At 38.4% G+C, this 19449-nt stretch overlaps 1 protein-coding gene across 4 annotated transcripts in view; it reads left to right on the forward strand.

Moving 5' to 3' along the window:
- Positions 1–577: 577 nt before the first annotated feature.
- The window catches only part of LOC136885076 (PR domain zinc finger protein 5), a 79500-nt gene continuing 60628 nt past the window's right edge, over positions 578–19449 (forward strand). For 3 of the 4 annotated variants that reach the window (XM_067157490.2, XM_067157492.2, XM_067157493.2), the window contains exons 1-2: positions 578–646; positions 9525–9644. In XM_067157490.2, coding sequence (XP_067013591.2) covers positions 584–646; positions 9525–9644 — 183 coding nt within the window. In that variant the 5' untranslated portion in view covers positions 578–583. Of the gene's footprint in view, positions 647–3800; positions 3849–9524; positions 9645–19449 lie in introns of those variants that run through there. The other variant, XM_067157494.2, reaches the window with a different exon arrangement.

Raw genomic sequence — 19449 nt, forward strand, 5'->3', positions numbered from 1 at the left:
ATTTCGTTTTGGCCATGCGGATGAAACTTGAACTGTTTGCCTTTCTTACGATTTGCTTCCCCTTTTGTAATAAAAAGAAATGTAAGGTCTCCTTTACCGACATCTATGACCCTATCTATCACACCCCGATAAGATATTTGGATCTATTTGTTTGGATGATATCGTTTTCGTAAACTAGTAGTCCGTCATAATGTTAAGGAATATACAGGGACACTGTTTTATTTATGACAAGGATTGTCTCTCGTCCGTTTGCCAGCTCTGCGAGCTTGTCCCCCGCCATTTATTGTCAGATTTCATTACTACAGGATATTAATTTCCACCTATTATTGTTCGGTACAGCGTATTTGTAATTCTTTTTCCTTCTATCATACATAGCCTATACACAAAGACTATTTTGAAAGGGAATTACAAGTGTTTCGTCGAAAGAAGTCATTATATCGTGCACAACACACAATGTTTACCTCTGCTCTGATGAGGCTTAAAAGTCGTAAATTAATTTCCAAAGAATTAATGCCAGTTCGCACTTTACATTCATATTGTTGTATTGTTGGTCACATTGAAATGTCATAACATGGTGTCCAAGATGTCGCTTGCGGATACTGTGGTTAGGAAAACATTTATGAATTTTGAGTCATTTTTGCAGAAGGTGAGGTTGTTGATGCATAAAAACCCATCAGTACCAACATGTGCTATAGATTTATCGCTACTGAATTGCGTGTTTTTGCCTATTATGATCAGTAGTGCGTTTTTAATGTGTATAACCTTTGTTCATGAATGCCATTATACTGAAAAACAATTATTTTATATCCGTTGTAAGGCACTTATAGTTATTTTTTTGGGATTAATTTCATATTTGTTTTATTCACGTTTTATATAGGGTTATTATTCGTGTTTGGGTGATCAAGTACAGTAGATTGTTTATACATATTCAGTAGAAATAATTGTGTTGTTTAGGGGTTCTTTGCCTTAATATTTGCAGTATGATATAACCATCGGGTATGCACTCGGACAGTGTGCCCCAGCAGTGTTGAAAACCAATTTGATTTGTATAAATCAACAAGGATTTGGCCAAAAGCTGTAACTTAAGCCACAGTGGTACAGTTATGCATGCAATTCAAGAATAGTTTTTTTGTTTATTTTTTATTTTCTTGGTGTTAGATTTTTACTCTTGGTAGAAATTAATGCTCGTTAGTGTTTACGACCTTTTGCGAGATCTATTTCTTTTGCTGTTAGGAACATTGATGACAGTCATTTGATTTTTTGAGGATATTTTTTAGTGTTTCACAATAAAGTACCTAAGTTCTACTGTAGGGATATAAGTTATCCCATATAAACGTTATTAAGGTAAGCAAATGAGGATGTCTGTAACATTTACATGTGGAAGTTATTGAAATAAAATTTTTAATTCTAAGAATGTTCTGGCAGTGTTTATTATTTAAAGTGTCTGAAATAAATGTTTCTGAATTGTTATTTCAGTACATAAGTTTATATGGTAGCCAAAGTGAAAGAAATACTACAGGCCTACTTATTAGTTGTGTATTTTCATAATGTGATGGATCACCACATTTTGTTTTATTTTCACGACAGCTTATATATTCAAACTTCTGAGGCATGTATTCAGTTGCTGGATGCTAGAGTGATGTCATGTTACTTGCCATATGAAACAGTAGGCCTGTTCTAAATTTTGAGACTAAGAAATTAAGAACACATTTCTGTAGGCATCTGAGAAAAAAATATAGAACTTAACCTTTAGGTATTTAACACGACACGAAACAACATGTGAACAATATAAAGTGGAGAATTGTATCAAGGTTCACATCATTTATTCATCTGGGCCATGAATAAAAGACTGATTTCGATGCTGCTTTCATTTCAAGCTCTTCGAACATATAAAGAATAGATTTGTTCCTGCTTCTACCAGATTTGTTCAGGAACTGTCAGGAGTCTGTGCAATACTTAACCAACTCGTGCATGAATTATTTTTCATTTGCGTTTGGTGACCAAAATGTCTGTGCCATACTTGACCATCTCGTGCATGAATTATTTTTCATTTTAAGCTTCAGAGTTTAAATTGTGTTCAGTGTCATAAGATTTACGTACAATTCTTAACTGGAGCTAATACCTTAACACTTGCATGTATATACGATTTTTTGCAATTACTACGTTATGCTGTTAACTTTGGAAGACTGATCATTACTGCCATGTATGTGTTTTGCAAGGCATAAGTATACTTGCCCGACCGTAGGTTGATAAAGTCTTTGAGGTTGAAGCAGAGGTACTCTTGAATCCTGTGGTAACTGGATGGTTGGTACACATGGATGTTGATGGGCTGGAAGGAGTATCTTTGGTTGTAGTGTTGTTTTGCCGTCTGTTATAGGTTATAGGGAAATAGTAGTAAAATAAGAAATAATTCATAAAAAATCATGGGAACTACAACAACCTGACATGAGGTCTTCATCCATGAGAGGGTTAATTAACATTCCGATAGACCATATGCTTGTACTGTAGAGACCATGTTTCAGTCAGAGGCATAAAGTTGCGGGCCCGGACCATTAAGGGGTGGAAATGGTCTGGGCAGTTTTGTCTAAATGTTTTTCTCGTAGAAGAATTGCCATATGGTTGCGTCTAGCAGCAATTATAACCATGTAGAGTGTAACACGGCACAGCTGTAAACAATGCTTGCCCCTGCCGTCTCTCACAACACAGCGACACGCACCTCACAAAAGACCTGCACCAAATTATTTCACAATAATTACAGCAACAAAATTGGTACCAAAATATATTTTGGTTAGAAAATAATGCTTTTTTGTTGTATAGTGCTCCTGAGATAGTTTTGTGCACAATTTTTGCTGAACATTTAACTTTTATCACTCATCACATATTTATTCAACAACAAATAAGAAATAGGTGTAGTAACACTCAGTCTCGAATGAACTCTCTTTGCACAAAGGCTTATCAGTTATGCTGTTTAATATTTTTCAAGCTTTATATGAACAGTTTTTAATTTAATTTTGTATATTTTCCTGTGTTGTAATTGAATAAATTATTATAACTGAGACTGGTATTGGTTACAGAGTATAGTACCGTAGTTGCTGTAAAATGAAACCAGTTTTAAGTACAAACAACTTAGCCGTTAAACCATGGAGGCAGGCAAATAAAACATATTAAAATTATATTTTAATAATCTTACAGTAGTGAATAATCCCTTTGTTTATATACAGTAATTTGACAATATATTGCATATTATATATCTGCTGTAATTAAATTTATATTAGTTATCTGTAGGTTTTCCATTAGGGTATATTTAAGGGGCCATGATTTTTATTTTTATTTATTTGCCTGCCTCCACCTGTACTGCGGGACGGAGACAAGCTGACAGCGGCGGCTCAGTTATGCTCTGGGGAACACTACTACCATCCATGGGTCCAGTGGAGCTCCTGCAAGGCACCATGATGGCCAATAAGTATTGTACACTGGTTGTAGACCACGTACATCCCTTCAGGACAATCTTGTTTCCCAGTGGCAGTGGCATTTTTCAGAGGGATAATGTGCCATGTCACAAGGCCAGTAGTGTGATGGAGTGGTTCGAGGAACACAGTGGTGAGTTCCAATTAATGTGCTGGCCCCCCAACTCGCCAGATCTTAACCCGATCGAACACATCTGGGATGTGATTGAACATGGCGTCGGAGCTCATCGCCCCCCTTCCCGGAATTTATGGGAATTAGGTGACTTGTTTGTGGAGATGTGGTGCCAACTCCCTCCAGTGACCTACCAAGGCCTTATTGCTTCCATGCCAAGGCGCGTCGCCGCTGTTATCCGTGCCAAAAGTGGACATACCGGATATTAGGTAGGTGGTCATAATGTTCGGCTGATCATTGTGTGTATAAAAGGAGGAAAATGTTAGGGCCAAGAGTTAAAACCTAATTGTGAAGTATATAAACATGTTTCCAAAATCACAAATTTACAGGGCATTTAGAAATAATTGACTCTACCAGACTCTCCCATAAAATGTACAAATTTCCGCAAAACAATGCCTATAGACCAAAGTGGCGTAAACTAATAGAGAAAGACCTTATTGAACTAGGATCAAATCTACTGGATCGGAATGAAATCGGTATTACCTATAATCCAAACACTGGGATTTGAGGAAGAAGAGCAGGAATCTATGGGAGGTAAATGGTTAGAGGAATAGAAACTGTAAAGTCACCGAGTGAGATGGTCGTGTTGTTAGGGTCGCGCAGCTGCAAGCTTGCCTTCAGGAGATAATGGGTTCAATCCCCACTCTTGACAGCCCTGAAGATGGTTTTCCATATTTTCCCCATTTTCACACCAGGCTGTACCTTAATTAAGGCCATGGCTGTTTCCTTCCCATTCCTAGGCCTTTCCTATCCCATCGTCGCCATACGAGCTATCTGTGTTGGTGCGATGTAAAACCACTGTAAAATTAAAATACCTGGGTGGGAGTGGCATGAATGAAGCCCCCATCTAGCGGCAAGGAAACGAATTGTGCCAGCTGCCGAAGCCTGTCGCACTCCTGTGGGGCAATGATGAATGATTGAGAGATGAAATGAAATTATATTGGAGTGTATTACTGGAATGAAAGATGATGGGGAAACCAAAATATATGGAGAAAAGCCCGTCCCACCTCAGTCTTGTCCAGTACAAATCTCGTATGGAGTGACCAGGATTTGACTCACGGAACCCAGCAGTGAGTGTCTGGCATGGTGCCGCCTGAGCCACGGAGGTTCCCCAGTGTGTGTGTGAATTGGATGCATGAATGAAAGTGAAATTGGTTGGTTATTGTCATGTATTATAGAAAGTAGTCATGGGAATTTATTTATTTGTTAGGTTCTAATAAGTTTAAACATAATATCCTCCAGTCTATGCTGAGTTTTGCAGGAAATTAGTAGTGTTACATTAAAATCTACAGCAATACAGCATTTTTATATTTAGTAGTTACACAGCCCTTTGGTTGTCAGCAATGGTGTACTTCCTTTGTTCAAATGTTATGAGTTTGAATCGTTCGTGTTTATTCCTTAGAATCCTCTTCTCTGCCTTCAATTCACACACATTATTAAACAAAGAATGACATGTTTTGTTCTTAAAAGAACATCCCTCTACCAAGTCACATTCAATATTTGGAAATATTTATGTTTATTTCTGTCCAGACACTTATGAATTTGAAATTTAACACGTTCACTGCTTATTGGTAGCCCATGACATACCCAACAACCTGAACAAAATATTGGCGTGAAACTCTTTAAAATTTGTGATAATTGGAGTTTTGAATGTTAGTAGGACAATTTCTATCGAACTTGTGGACTTATCCCACTCACGCACCTGGTGCGTCATCCACACGGTGGTTGAAATCAAGAGGTGATATTGTTCATCAGGTGGATCACATGCCAGGCTTGTGAGATGATTACTGTGCATTATTTACTGCAGATAACAACAAAATGCATAAAGACACTAATGCACTCATATTTACACTTCTCTATTATTGAATTTTATGTCACAATGTCTTTATCTTTGCAAAACTTCTGAAGTGGTGTTTCTTCTGTCGAAGCACACTTTTTTGTTGGTTGGGCCTCGTGATGTTGAAGTAAGTGCATTGTCGGCCATCTGAACAAAATATAAATTAAATGATAACGTACGCATCATGACACGGTCAAATGATTACAAGTGCTTTAATGTTACTCGTAAATAGGATGCAAGAATAAATGACAGTTACAAGTTTAGTACTTTCACTGAACTTATTGCAGTAGTGGCATTTATTTCAACAGCAGAATCACTCGTAATTCTCTTGATGTAATAATAAACAGAAAATTCAGTGTCTTACCTCGCATTGAAGTTGTCTTGCTGCTCAAATATCCCAAAAAGAATGATGATGTGTGATGGAAACTGTGGAGTGGAAATAAGCGGGAAATGGAATACACATGCGCAAATCTTGCTACGGATGAGCCTGCTAGCACGATGGCAAGTCAATAACTATCTGCAATCAATTTTTTAAAAATAATTTATTACAAAAACAATATACAGATCATTTGTAAACAGTCCGGCTCCATGGCTAAATGGTTAGCGTGCTGGCTTTTTGTCACAGGGTCCCGGGTTCGATTCCCAGCGGGGTCGGGAATTTTAACCATCATTGGTTAATTTCGCTGGCACGGGGGCTGGGTGTATGTGTCGTCTTCATCATAATTTCATCCTTATCACGATGCGCAGGTCGCCTGCGGTGTCAAATCAAAAGACCTGCACCTGGCGAGCCGAACTTGGCGTCAGACACTCCCAGCACTAAAAGTCGTACGCTCATTCATTTAATTTTTAAACATAGTCGCCCTGCTTTTCAGTGCACGTTTACTGTTTTCCCTTTTCCTGGTGATGGTCCAGGATTGGCCCTTGAGAGTCCCAAAACACTGTGAGGATCACTTTTCCTGCAGAATGTTGACTCTTGAATTTCTTTTTTGACTGGGGATCCTGTTTTTTTCCATTCCATGCTCTGATGTTTGTTCTCTGGTTCGAAGTGGTACAGTAGGTGGCGACAGATTCTCACACAGTTGCGCCTCTGCTCTTCATTGAGTTGTCTTGGAACCCGTCTTGAACAGACTTTGTGAAAGTTAAGCCTGTTATCACAATTAAAATTGAAATAACAAATAACGTAGTTCAACCTATTCAATACAAATAAATAAGAAATGTAGTGTTAATTTCTGTTTAATTATAAGCGGTACTGGTTTCAACCCCAATCTGGGTCGTATAGGCAAGAAATGTGTTTTTCCACCAGTCAATACACAATTTATTGTAAATAGATTACACTAGTACTGGTTTTGGCTCTTAACGGCCATCATCAGCTAGTACATGATTAATTTGTAGCCATTAGACAAAATCACAAGTTGTTATTATGTTAGGCAATCGGATGTCTAATGGGGGATGGAAATGCAGTATACAGTAGCATGAAGTTAAAATATCTGTGGTCAAAGGTAAAAAGTTACAATAAGTTAGAACATGAGTATATAGAACACATTAAAACATATGGGCCACAATATAAAACACTTAAAAAGTTTTTAACACATTAAAATTTGGTATATATAGGGTAGACACTTATTAAAATTTTAGTTCACGTTGCTTAGATTCCATTCTTCTATCTTCTGTGTGGTCCCTTTGCTTCTGTGTCATGTTGATTTTAGCTGTGTGAGGTAATCTTCGAGAATGTTCTGAGGCTGATATGCGTCATATTGATATGGACCTTTGTCATGAAGAAATTTTATTGTGTTATATAATCCAACTGTGATGTACTCTAGTAAATTTTGATATATAGTAAACTGCAGGTCTTGAGTTTGAATTTAGAAGCAATTGGTGGCAACACCTCTCTCGTCTATGTTCGTTTGTGGTTGTTGTAGTTGTTGTTGTGGAGGTCTTGTACCAATATATCTGAAGGCTTGCTGTGTTCTACTACGAGTGCGTTTATGTTGTGGCTTTGCGCCTGATAATATATGCATGCTGGCTCACTTAACTGTTCACCTCTTCTCGTAAACATTTTGAGGCTGTGCCAAACTTTGCGTGTGTTGTGTTACTATTCAGAAGATCGCGCCTTACTTCATATAAGTGACTGACCTTCTACTTCTTCTATATTTTACAATTTAAAATCGCACAGTGTCAATCCCCATTATCTTATTTTGCCTCTTCAACGGTTTTTGTGAAAGGCTCGTTCTTTAATTTCTTATTTACCTATGCATTGTTTTTGCATTTTATTCGACTGATGATGACCCAGATTGGGGTCGAAACTGGTACCGCTTCCGCTTATAATTAAATAGAACTGTAACACTACATTTCTTATTTATTTGTATTGAATAGGTTGAACTATGTTATTTGTTATTTCAATTTAATTGTGATACAGTTCAATATGGAACATCATGAAATTTTTATCTTTAAGCCTGTTATGCATGACATAACCGTGGCTAATGTGCATATTATTTGCCACTTCACCAGCAGTCACTCTTCTGTTATTCATGATCATATCACGCATTTGTTCAATATTGGCATCAGTTACAGCTGCAGATGGACACCTGGATCTTTCCTCATCCTTCATGTAAAGTTAGAAACTTCATAATTGTTCCGTATTGAACTGAGAATCACAATATAATTATTAAATGTAGTAATGGTCCACCATTCAATACTATAATATGTAATATTCTAAATTACATTAATTAATTAGGGACTAGTTTCGGCCGGGGCTGGCCATCTTCAGCCTAGTTTATTTTCAAATTTAATCATAATTTCATCCCAGTTTTTTAATGTCAATTTGTATATATTTGTTTCATTTGTTTTATGTCAATTGTGAGCATGTACATTTGTTAAGTTATTAGATGTTTTACATTAAGGCCGAAGATGGCCAGCCCCGGCCGAAACTAGTCCCTAATTAATTAATGTAATTTTGAATATTACATATTATAGTATTGAAAGGTGGACCATTACTACATTTAATAATTATATTGTACTTACAATTCAATATGGATCAGAACCATGAAGTTTGTAACCTATGAGAATCACAATGTTTAAAAGAGAGTTAAGATGTTCCACCTGTTCAGTACAGTGATATACAGTTGCACAAATTATGTTACAATATGTTTAATTCAGGACCGGATTCGACACACATTTGGTACCATCAGCCAATTGAAAGAACAGGGCAAAAGGTATATACAGTTATCAACACACATAACACAAAATATATGACTAAAGGATATATGTAAAAATGTAACACTTTCAAAGAAGATGAAAATTTTCAATTGAAGTTCATGAGCAACATGACAGTCTTGTACACTCCTAGGTGTCTGGGCAGAAATGTATGTATGTTCAGTCATCAGCCCTAAGGCTGGTTGGATCCTCAACAGCTCCGCCATCAGCTGTCATAGATGGCCTAGGCATCACTGAAGAGGCGTACTAGGGAAATGAGGAGTGAGGTAGTTTCCCGTTGCTTTCCTTACTGAGCCAGAAGTTGCTTTTACATATCAGTCTGCCAAGCCCACTGAAATGCATGCACCAACTGTCCCTATGAGCAACATTTTCACACCATTCATAGCAGGGACTGGCTGCATAAGGAATGAAATTACCAGCATCGCTCATACCTCAGTCACTTTCATATTGTCAAAGCCAAGAATAAGACAGAGACAGATCAATGAAAGTAACAAAATTGCTCTAGCCTATACCAAAAGACTTAGTGCACCGTAAACTTTAGGTCCTGCCAGCAAAGTCACTGGGCAGAAATAAATATGAAAATGTCCAAATATTGAATGCGACTTGGTAGAATCTGATGATGTTCTTTTTAAGAACAAAACATGTCATTCTTTGTTTAATTGTGTGTAATTTTTATTCCTTGTTTAAAAATGATTTTTTTTTTTTTTACAGGTTTGTTATAGTGTAATATTTTTAACTTGTAATGTTCATCAGACTGAAAAGCTTTTAAGTTACAGTTCAAGGCCTTAAAAAGATACCGTAAGACGAATTTTCATCTTCAATCTTCATTTCACAGGTTGCCAGGCTGGATGTCTTTGAGGTCCTGGTCTTCAACTACAAAATAAAGATGGGCTTAATGGATCCTCTGGTGGTACACTTCTTATCCATGGTGACAGAACTGGCACATCAACTTGAAGTAAGTTTCTTTATACTTTTATGACCTATTTTAATCTTAATTTTTTACCAAGCTCGATAGCTGCAGTTGCTTAATTGTGGTCAGTATCCAGTATTCGGGAGATAGTGGGTTCAAACCCCACTGTTGGCTGCTCTTTCTTGTCCTATCGTCACCATGAGACCTATCTGTGTCAGTGCAACGTAAAGCAACCTGTATTTTAAAAAAATAAAAAACTTCTTTTAGTCTCTTTCCTTTCCCAGTGTTTATCCTGCCTTCTTATCCTACACTTCACACATCAAGACTGAATATCTTTCAAGGTGGCTCCTTGGTGAGTGTCAATGTCTGCCCTCCTGATGAAGCTGGTGTAATTTTTACGACAAAATTAACCCTTCAGGCCGGTATTAAAAGTTGGCCAAATTTTACTCTACAGCGGTGATAAATATTAGAAAAATATCACAATTTTACATGCTGTCACAAACATTATTATAACTTCTAAATGACTTGTATGATTTTGTTCAGAGTCAGTATGCAGTTCATACCATGCAGAGGCTGTATCTACATACAAAAAGGTGGCATGCAAAGTAAATAAATGCCTAATTACCTTCTTGTCGGATTAAAATTCGAATCAACAGGTGTCCATGACCACTCGGAAGAGCATTCACTTGTATTACTATCATTGTGTACATCAGACGTAATTTCCTGCTGTGCACAATCGTCATCACTAACACTTTCATTATCACTCAGATTATTCTCATCACTACTTTCACCAAATATGCATTCGAGAGTTGCATTAGATAAATACAGACCATGCGAGGATGACGCCATGTTGTTTACAACGATCGACAACAATCAACAAATTCGTTTTACGCCAACACAATGCCACATTACGGTAGAAGATCCTCCCCCGCATAGAATGAGACCCTGTGGTACGAGCCATGCTAAAAGTTCACGTTGACAACCAACAGATGGCACAGAGATGTGCATTTAAACATCGCTAGCCTAGTCCGTACAGGTATACATCAAACCACTCCTGGCTTATGTTTTGCTGGTCCGTACACGAACATGTCAAACCGGCTTGAGCGGTTAAAATACTAAATCTAGGCAATAAAATAAAATATTAATTTGAAATATAAATAACTTGGGCACCACCTGCAAAATATTTACAGGAATAATTGACTCTGTAGAGCATGAATGAACTCCATCTCCCAAGGCGATGGTCATTAATTTGCTTCATTACCTCCAACAGCAACATCTTCAAGCATCTCTTGGTCAACGCAAGCTCGTTCGAAATCAGAGCTTTGAGATTGGTTTCTGAGCTGCCTATCCGCAAATATCAATCTTGCACGTTTATCCACATAGATGAATTACCATCTTCAGCATACACATCCTGGCCTTAGCTTGGGTTTCTGAACCACTCGTTGCAAAACTTTTAACCGAATTCAACCGTCTATACCAATACAATCACTGTTTTCCTTGTTGCACAATCTTCACTGCTAGGCCATGTGCACAGACTCTTACCCAAGCAGAAATTTATACAAAACTAGAGGACCCGTGATGCTCTGCAGCATTCATTATAAATAGGTAAGATAACTCGTCCTAGTCATGTTGTTTTGTCTGCCTTTTTCAGTGCTTTTATGAACCTTTAATAAGAAGCACGTTATAGTACGCCGAGTTTGTAGTAAAAATTTATCCAATCTGACGTCATCATCCCGTCTATTTAGTTTATATTTGCTTGTTTATCCTGCAGTTCTTGACATAAAGCTTGGTGTTGTGTCATAGAAGGCAATGGTATTATTAACCCTGGAGTGGTCGCATAGATTTTGTCAATATTAATGGTCGCACCGGGTCTCTCAGACCCATTTTTTCTCAGTGTTTTATAATTAGATTTTATCCTTTATTTCCAATTACAGTAATATATGACATTATTTAGTTTATTTTAATGCAGTTTACATGACTACAATATTTAACTATCCCATTTTATAACAAAATTATATATTTTTATAATTACACTGAAAAACTGATTTTTTTCTGTTAACTTGTGAAAGGTATAACATGGTAACGCTAAAATGTATTTTACATCATTTTTTTAACTTTTTCCTGCATCTACATGCAAAAAGCAATTTAATCCATTTTCTACACAGTCTTAATAAAACAATATATTTTTGAGAATTTCACACTTGAACTATTGGTACAAAAATATGGATTTTTTTAAGGTATGTGTGAATCATGTGTCATAATTCATAAAATCAAAATCAAATTAGTTTTAGAAACACATCCAAGTACAGGGAAACATCACTTTATTCTTTTGCTATGCACATTCTGCAGACAAGTTGTCCATGTTCTCCGCAAATGAAATTTTGGCACTAGGGGCAGATGAAGGATGTCTTCCTGTCTTTGTTTGTTGGGCAGAAATGAACAAGAGCTTCTTCATCTTCAGATTCCTCCAATATGGAACGAATCCAGGCAGAATTACCTTCATCCATTGTTACACAGAAGAACAAGTGTACTAAACTAACAATGCGAAGTTTGACAACAAAGACCAACGTTAACAGTCGCACTGGGTCTGCGAGACCCTGAACAGCCCGTACACGCAAAGTTTCCAAAGCAACTGAGAGCAGGCTACTGTGTTCGCTTGATGGTCGGGAGCCAAGAAGCTACCAGGGATGGGAAAGCGCTTGGTGCATTCCAAACAACAGGAACACCAATAAGTATGTCCACCCGCGTCTCGTAGACCCATCGCGACCACTCCAGGGTTAATCACATTTCTTCTACATAGAACAGTTGTCATATGTTAGTCTTGAAGGAGCGTTTCTTGCCAGGCAGAGAACTTTTTAAGATACATGGCCTTAACTCTTTCTAGTGTAGCTAGGTTATCCTTCAATAGGTGTTCCCAGATAATATGTAAGGCATATGACATTGTGGGGTCTGTTTGTAACGTAGGCATGGCATGTCAGTTATTAGGAACTCTTTGCCATCTGTTGAATACATTTGGAAGCTAAGAAAGGTTAGAGAATCAAATAATACCTAGCAGCGAACAGTATTTTTTCCATGATCAGAGGAAGTGTATACTCTGTGGCTTGACAAGTGGTAATCAGACGTGGCTGAATGCAATGACATTACTTAGGATGAAAATCACATATATCAAAATATTAATGAAAGCATCAGTCGCTTAGCAACCTGCTAAGCACAGACTGTATTGCGGGTAGGGTAAGCCTCCGCCTACAATTATTGGAGTGATCATTTAGTGATGTGATTTTATGATTACTCAAAGTTGGCTGAACTTAGAGACCTATCAATGTCTCACAAATCAGTGGCAGGTAATTCTACAGAGAATAAAACAAAAATGAAGCAAATCGGTCCAGTAGAACCAAAGCTGTTTTTAGTAAGCTATTTTAATATACTGGGTGAAGCGTAATTCGCGCACTCGGGCGTCGCAGCGCGACTCCTTACATGCCAGCAATAAAAAAATGTCTCTTACAAAATTTCGTCTGACGAGTATATCCGGCAGAAAAACGATGTTGAAGAGTAGCAATCTGGCAACACTGTAACCACATGTAGGGTAACTACCTCTGTCAGCAGAAGTTAGTCGTACTGTACAGTTGATGCAGTGGATACGGTTTTGTGTTAGCATGCAGGAGGTCGAGTGGTCGATCCTGGGTTGAGGCGTATGTTTTTTATTTCGTAAATGTAGTCCAGGTGGTATGGTATCTGGCATCTTAATCGTCAACAGCGATTGCAGTGGGTTCTCTAGAAACCATTTGCACTTACATACTACGATCCTAGAAATGGACGAACAATCGTTTTCATTGGTCAGCTTTGAAAGGCGCCCTTTCCACGTCGTGGGCGTGAATTTATTCGCACCACTTCATCTCCTAGATGTGAAACCTGTTTTCTTTTTACCCTTCTTTGTACCCTCCTCCAATGGTCCCATAGATTAGTACCAACTATTATTCTTGCCTCGTTCAGGTCCATTACATTTCGTTAGGGCCTTACATTACATTACGTTGTTTCAGCGTTACAAAATGTTGTAAATGTAGGATACATGTGACTTCAGAAACGGTGTCTTACTGTATTACAGTAGGTAATGTCAGATGGAAATTAGCAAATAAAAAATTCGCCTCAACCCAAGATTGAACCATGGACCTCCTGCATGCCAACAAAAAACTCTACCCACTGCACCAACTGTACAGCACGACGAGAACGTGCTGACAGCGGTAGTTACCCTATATATGGTTACAATGTTGCCAGATTGCTACTCTTCAACGTCCGTTTTCTACCGGATATACTCGCAAGACGAAAATTTGTGAGAGATATTTTTTTATTGCTGGCATGTGAGGAGTCGCGCTGCGACGCCTGAGTGCGCGAATTACGCTTCACCCTGTATAGATATAATGATGCACATATGCAATATTCCCTAAGTGGAAATTCTTCTTACAATGTTATGTTCTTACATCTTAATTTAACAAACTCGCATGATATTTACTACTTTATATTACAAATTATTTTACAAACATTTTCTAACCTAAAATTGGGGATCGTACTTTTGTACGGTTACACTGGGAAGCAGAAATGAGCTCATCTGGGGCTGAAAACAGATGGATATAGAAGAACTGGCTTTGATGAGGGGAGAGTTCATCTTTTTGAAGATGGCAGTGTACAAAGTTGTGAAGATTATCCTTGTCCTTTTGGTTTTCATATTTATCCTGCTCTTTCTGTTGCTCCCTCTTCTCACTTTCACCTGTCTTTCTATTTATACTGTATTAGCCGGTATACCCATGCTTTGAATGTATGTTTGCATAACTATGTTATGCACTCCTACAGTTTAATGTATTTAACGTTCATTTTCCTGTACACATTAGCGTAGGAAAATGAACACAACACAGTGAAAATTGTTCTGATGGACTGCATATCAATATGTGGCAGGGAAACCTGACCATTCTTTAGGAAAATAATGGGTAGGAAGAGCATTCTCACATAGGTAGTGTTGTCTTCAATGACGATATGTCTTGGTATACCAGTCTCGTTTTTACTAAGTTTCCTAGGGGAATAATGGACTTGGTTATGGAGGATAAAGGAAGCAGAGGAAGACCATAACGACGATGGTTAGATGAAGATTTTAACTGTTTAAAGATAAAAAGTGTCAAATTAATTGAGGTCACAGAGTTAGTAGCAAATAGAGGGACATTATAAATTTTCCAGCTAACTCATTCCTGGTTGCCAGCGTTTCACCCCCATGAGCTAGGCTGGCCTCATCAGATGGTACCTAGCACACCTACCAAGACGTATGGCCAGTGCGTACCATGGAGGCCACTGCGTAGGCTAATTGTAGCCACAGGCAGTGCCAATGCACTATGAGAGACTTTGTCCCATTACCAAACATTGATGCCTGCTTGGCCATCAGATGATACAGATGTTGATTCCCGTAGGGAATCTGAAATATTTGTTCCGAATGAGTAAATTTATAATACCAATATAAATGGTCCGTTATTGGACATTATAAATTTTCCAGCTAACTCATTCCTGGTTGCCAGCGTTTCGCCCTCGTGTGATAGGCTGGGCTCATCAGTTGGTACCTAGCCTACCTACCAAAACGCATACTCAACACCTGTATCAGCAAATAGAGTGTGTAAAGGTGCTTAGTTATTACACTAAGGGTTGGAGACTGAATGCTGAAAGGCATAACAATCTACAATGATGTTGTATTTATGTACAGCAAGTTTCTCATCATTTCCTCCTCTGCTGCATAGCAACCAATGTGGCAATTCCCTCACTTTCTGAGTTGTGTCAATGTTTAGAACATTTAACAAGTGTCGATCCTTTAGTTCAGGGTGGTTGCTGTTTGGGTCATTAGTCTATAGACTTGTTTGATGCAGCACTCCATGCCACCCTATCCTGTGCTAACTATTTCATTGCTATGTAACTATTCCATCCTACATCTACTCTAATCTGCTTGTCATAATCATAATATTCATACTTTGGTCTACCCCTACCGTTTTTACTGCCTACAGTTCCCATCAAAACTAACTGAACAAGTCCTGGGTGTCTTAAGATGTGTCCTGTCATTCTGTCTCTTCTCATCGAATTTTGCCAAATCGTTCCCCTCTCACCAATTCAGTTCAGTATCCCTTCATTCGTGATTCACTCTACCCATCTCACCATCAGCATTCTTCTGTAACACCACATTCCAAAAGCTTCTATTCTCTTTCTTTCTGAGCTACTTATCGTCCATGTTTCACTTTCATACAGTGCCATGCTCCAAATGAAAGTCTTCAAAAACATCTTTCTAATTCCTATATCAATGTTTGGAGCGAGTACATTTCTTTTCTTAAGATAGGTCTTCCTTGCTTGTGCTAGTCCGCATTTTATGTCCTCCTTACTTCTGCCATTGTTAGTTGTTCTGTTACCCATCTGACAGTATTCATGTACTTCCTTTAAGACTTAATTTCCTAATGTAATATTTCCTTCATCACCTGACTTTGTTCGTCCGCACTCCATTACTTTTGTTTCGAATTTATTTATTTTCATATTGCACTCCTTACCCAAGACCATGCAGCAATTTCTCAAGGTCTTCTGCAGACTCAGATAAAATAACAATATAATCAGCATATCTCAGAGTTTTGATTTCCTCTCCTTGGACGCTGATTCCGTTTCCAAATTCCTCTTTGATTTATTTTACCGCCATTGAAAAGGATAAGGCGGTGTGCCAAGAGACACCGTATGGTTAATGTCGGGGGTTGTAATAGTGGTGTTGTGTGTGAACACTTGTATGTCGTCTGTGATTACATCTGGGATAGAAAGATGGAATTACAAGCCAGTGTGAAATTTTGCATTAAAGTGGGCAAATCGGCCACAGGAACAATCTAGAAGATCGGTGACGAGTCTTGAGTCTGCAGGTACAACCCTGAGATAAACTTTCATGAAACATGCTTGCCAAACAAAGCATGTTCAATGTGTCTGTGGTGGATTTTGCCCAGTTTAATGCAAAATTGCACATAACCTGTTGTTTCACCTTTCTGTTGGCATAGATGCAGTAATGTAGTTAAATATAGTAATACCACTAAAAGAGCCTCCATGGCTCTGGCGGCAGCATACCGGCCTCTCACCGCTGGGTTCCACGGTTCAAATCTCACTCACTTCATGTGAGATTTGTGCTGGACAAAGCAGAGGCGGGACAGGTTTTTCTCCAGGTACTCCGGTTTTCCCTGTCATATTTCAATCCAGCAACACACTCCAATATCATTTCATTTCATCTGTCATTAATTAGTCATTGCCCCAGACGAGTGCGACAGGCTTCGGCAGCTGGCACAATTCCTATCCTTGCCGCTAGATGGGGGCTTCATTCATTCCATTCCTGACCCGGTCGAATGACTGGAAACAGGCTGTGGATTTTCATTTTTCAATGCCACTACAATCATTAACTGCACATATAAAAACAATTCTCTCAACACAATTACAATAACGCTTGAAATATATACTATGACTGATCTACGATGTCTCATTACATTACCAACTGACTTGCATCTCTGTAACCTTCTTCCGTATCTGGTCCTCCAGACGTTGGCGATCACCCTGGAGAAAGCACCTCTTTCTTTAGGTAACTGACAGTTGTTCGGTGTTGTTGATGCAAGGTCCACTCTTTGATGTTTTGGAGCCATGACATCGGTGGTCTACCAGCTCCTCTTTCCTTGTATTATTAGGTGTAGAAGCCCGTACTTTCCACCTCGTAGAACGTGGTCTAAATAAGCTGTTTTCCTGGCTTTGATGATGTTTGCCAGCTCATGCTGAGCTCTAGCTCTCATTAACACTTCATTATTGGTTACCAAATCCATACCTGCCAACTCTTCCAATTTACCCGGAAACTTTCCATTTTTTAACTCGTCTTCTGATTTTCCGATTTATTTTTACTTCTTCCTATTTTTGACCAATATAACCTCGGTACGGTCAATAGTCTTCCCTTAGGGTAAATTATTGTGTGCTTGTGTAATTTACGCAACCTCATTTTCATGTGCATTTATTTGGCAAGTGTATCATCCGTTGCCTTTGTGTATCATGTTTCCCACTCACTACATCATCGTATGTGTTTTACGGCTGGGAATTCGGGATAGCAATCGTCGTGCAAGCGAGAGAGGCTAGCGACTCCAATAATCGGGACGAAAGATTGAGTTTCTTGTTCACGCTGTTAACATCGTTTCTATGCGTAGGTTCGTTGGGGTTGTAGGCCACGTGATTTTTCTTGCCGTTCTGTACTTTCCCCCCCTGTCAAAGTCGTATGTTAATAATGTACGGGAGACATTGATCTGTTTTGAACGTGGTAGTTTCGCATATTTCAGTGCATTTGTGTTCATACTTAGTTCATAATTTGAATGAGTCGAATGTATTTCAGAGAGCTGTGTCAGTGACAGTTTCTGATATTTTCTCTTCACATTATGACCACACAACATAACAAATGTTATCTCCAAGTGTTGTAAGATACCTATAAAATTGAATTTCAGTTTGTGTTACAGTGTAATAAAGGAAACTATTATGCATTTTGTTCTGTGTTTGTTACATTTTCTTGTAACCATTGGTATGTTTTCTTAGTTTAAGATTTTAAATTTATTGGTCATTCACCTTGTTACTTTAGGCCTTTATTCATTGAGACCGTGGCGCAATATACGCGATAAAACCCAAGAATTTAAAAAAAATTCCTAATTTTTATTTCTAAAAGTTGGCAGGTATGCAAATTTGTCCAGGCTATTCTGAGCATTCTCCTATGTAACCACATTTCAAAGGCCTCTGAATCTGTTCATGGAGGAAGCTTTGACTGTCCAGGTGTCTACTCCATACAGCAGTGTTGATCAGGTGTGACACCTGAGCTTTTGCCTAAGTTTGAGGTTTACCCAGCTCGATAGCTGCAGTCGCTTAAGTGCGGCCAGTATCCAGTAATCGGGAGATAGTGGGTTTGAACCCCACTGTCGGCAGCCCTGAAGATGGTTTACCATGGTTTCCCATTTTCACACCAGGCAAATGCTGCGGCTGTACCTTAATTAAGGCCACAAACGCTTCCTTCCCATTTGTAGGCATTTTCTATCCCATCGTCACCAAAACACATATCTGTGTCGGTGCGATGTAAAACAACTAGCAAAAAAAAAAAGTTTGAGGTTTAGATTATCATTACCTCATCCTTTGGAAAGATTTGGAAATCTCAACCTGTAGCCTATAATACATGAATAATTGTTTCAGTTATACACATGACCTAATTTACCTCACTCTCCCTGATCACGAACTATCACATGTTTCAAAAACACCACTATAACAACTCCCTGTCTTAACACAGCGATGCTTCCTGACACACTGCCTTGAAAGTTACTATAGTTGCTAGTGCAACCCTTTGCTGCCATCTGTTGGCACACTGCAGAGCTTGTCCGGGAATTATTTGATTTGACCTTTTATGTGTGCGATTTCATGTGTTCTCACCTTTATCATCATCCATGCAATACGAGAAATTGTCACATTGTAGCATTAGGACTATCAACCAGTCACTCATCAATGATCTGCATTTAGAGCAATCGCCTGGTTGGCAGGTTCCCTATCAGTTGTTTACCTAGCTTTTTATGAAACGTTTTCAAAGAACTTGGAAATTTTTAGAACATTATCCTTGATAATGTACTCCAATCCCTTATTCTTCGTCTTATAAATGAATAATTGCCACAATTTGTCCTCTTGAATTCCAACCTTATCTTCATATTTTTAAAAGCTCCGCCTCAAGCTCATTAGGCTACTAATGACATTCCAAGCCATCTCTCCGCTGACAGCTCGAAACATACAACATAGTACAAATATAATT

Source organism: Anabrus simplex, chromosome 13 (assembly GCF_040414725.1).
Source record: "Anabrus simplex isolate iqAnaSimp1 chromosome 13, ASM4041472v1, whole genome shotgun sequence".
Taxonomy (NCBI): Eukaryota; Metazoa; Arthropoda; class Insecta; order Orthoptera; family Tettigoniidae; genus Anabrus; species Anabrus simplex.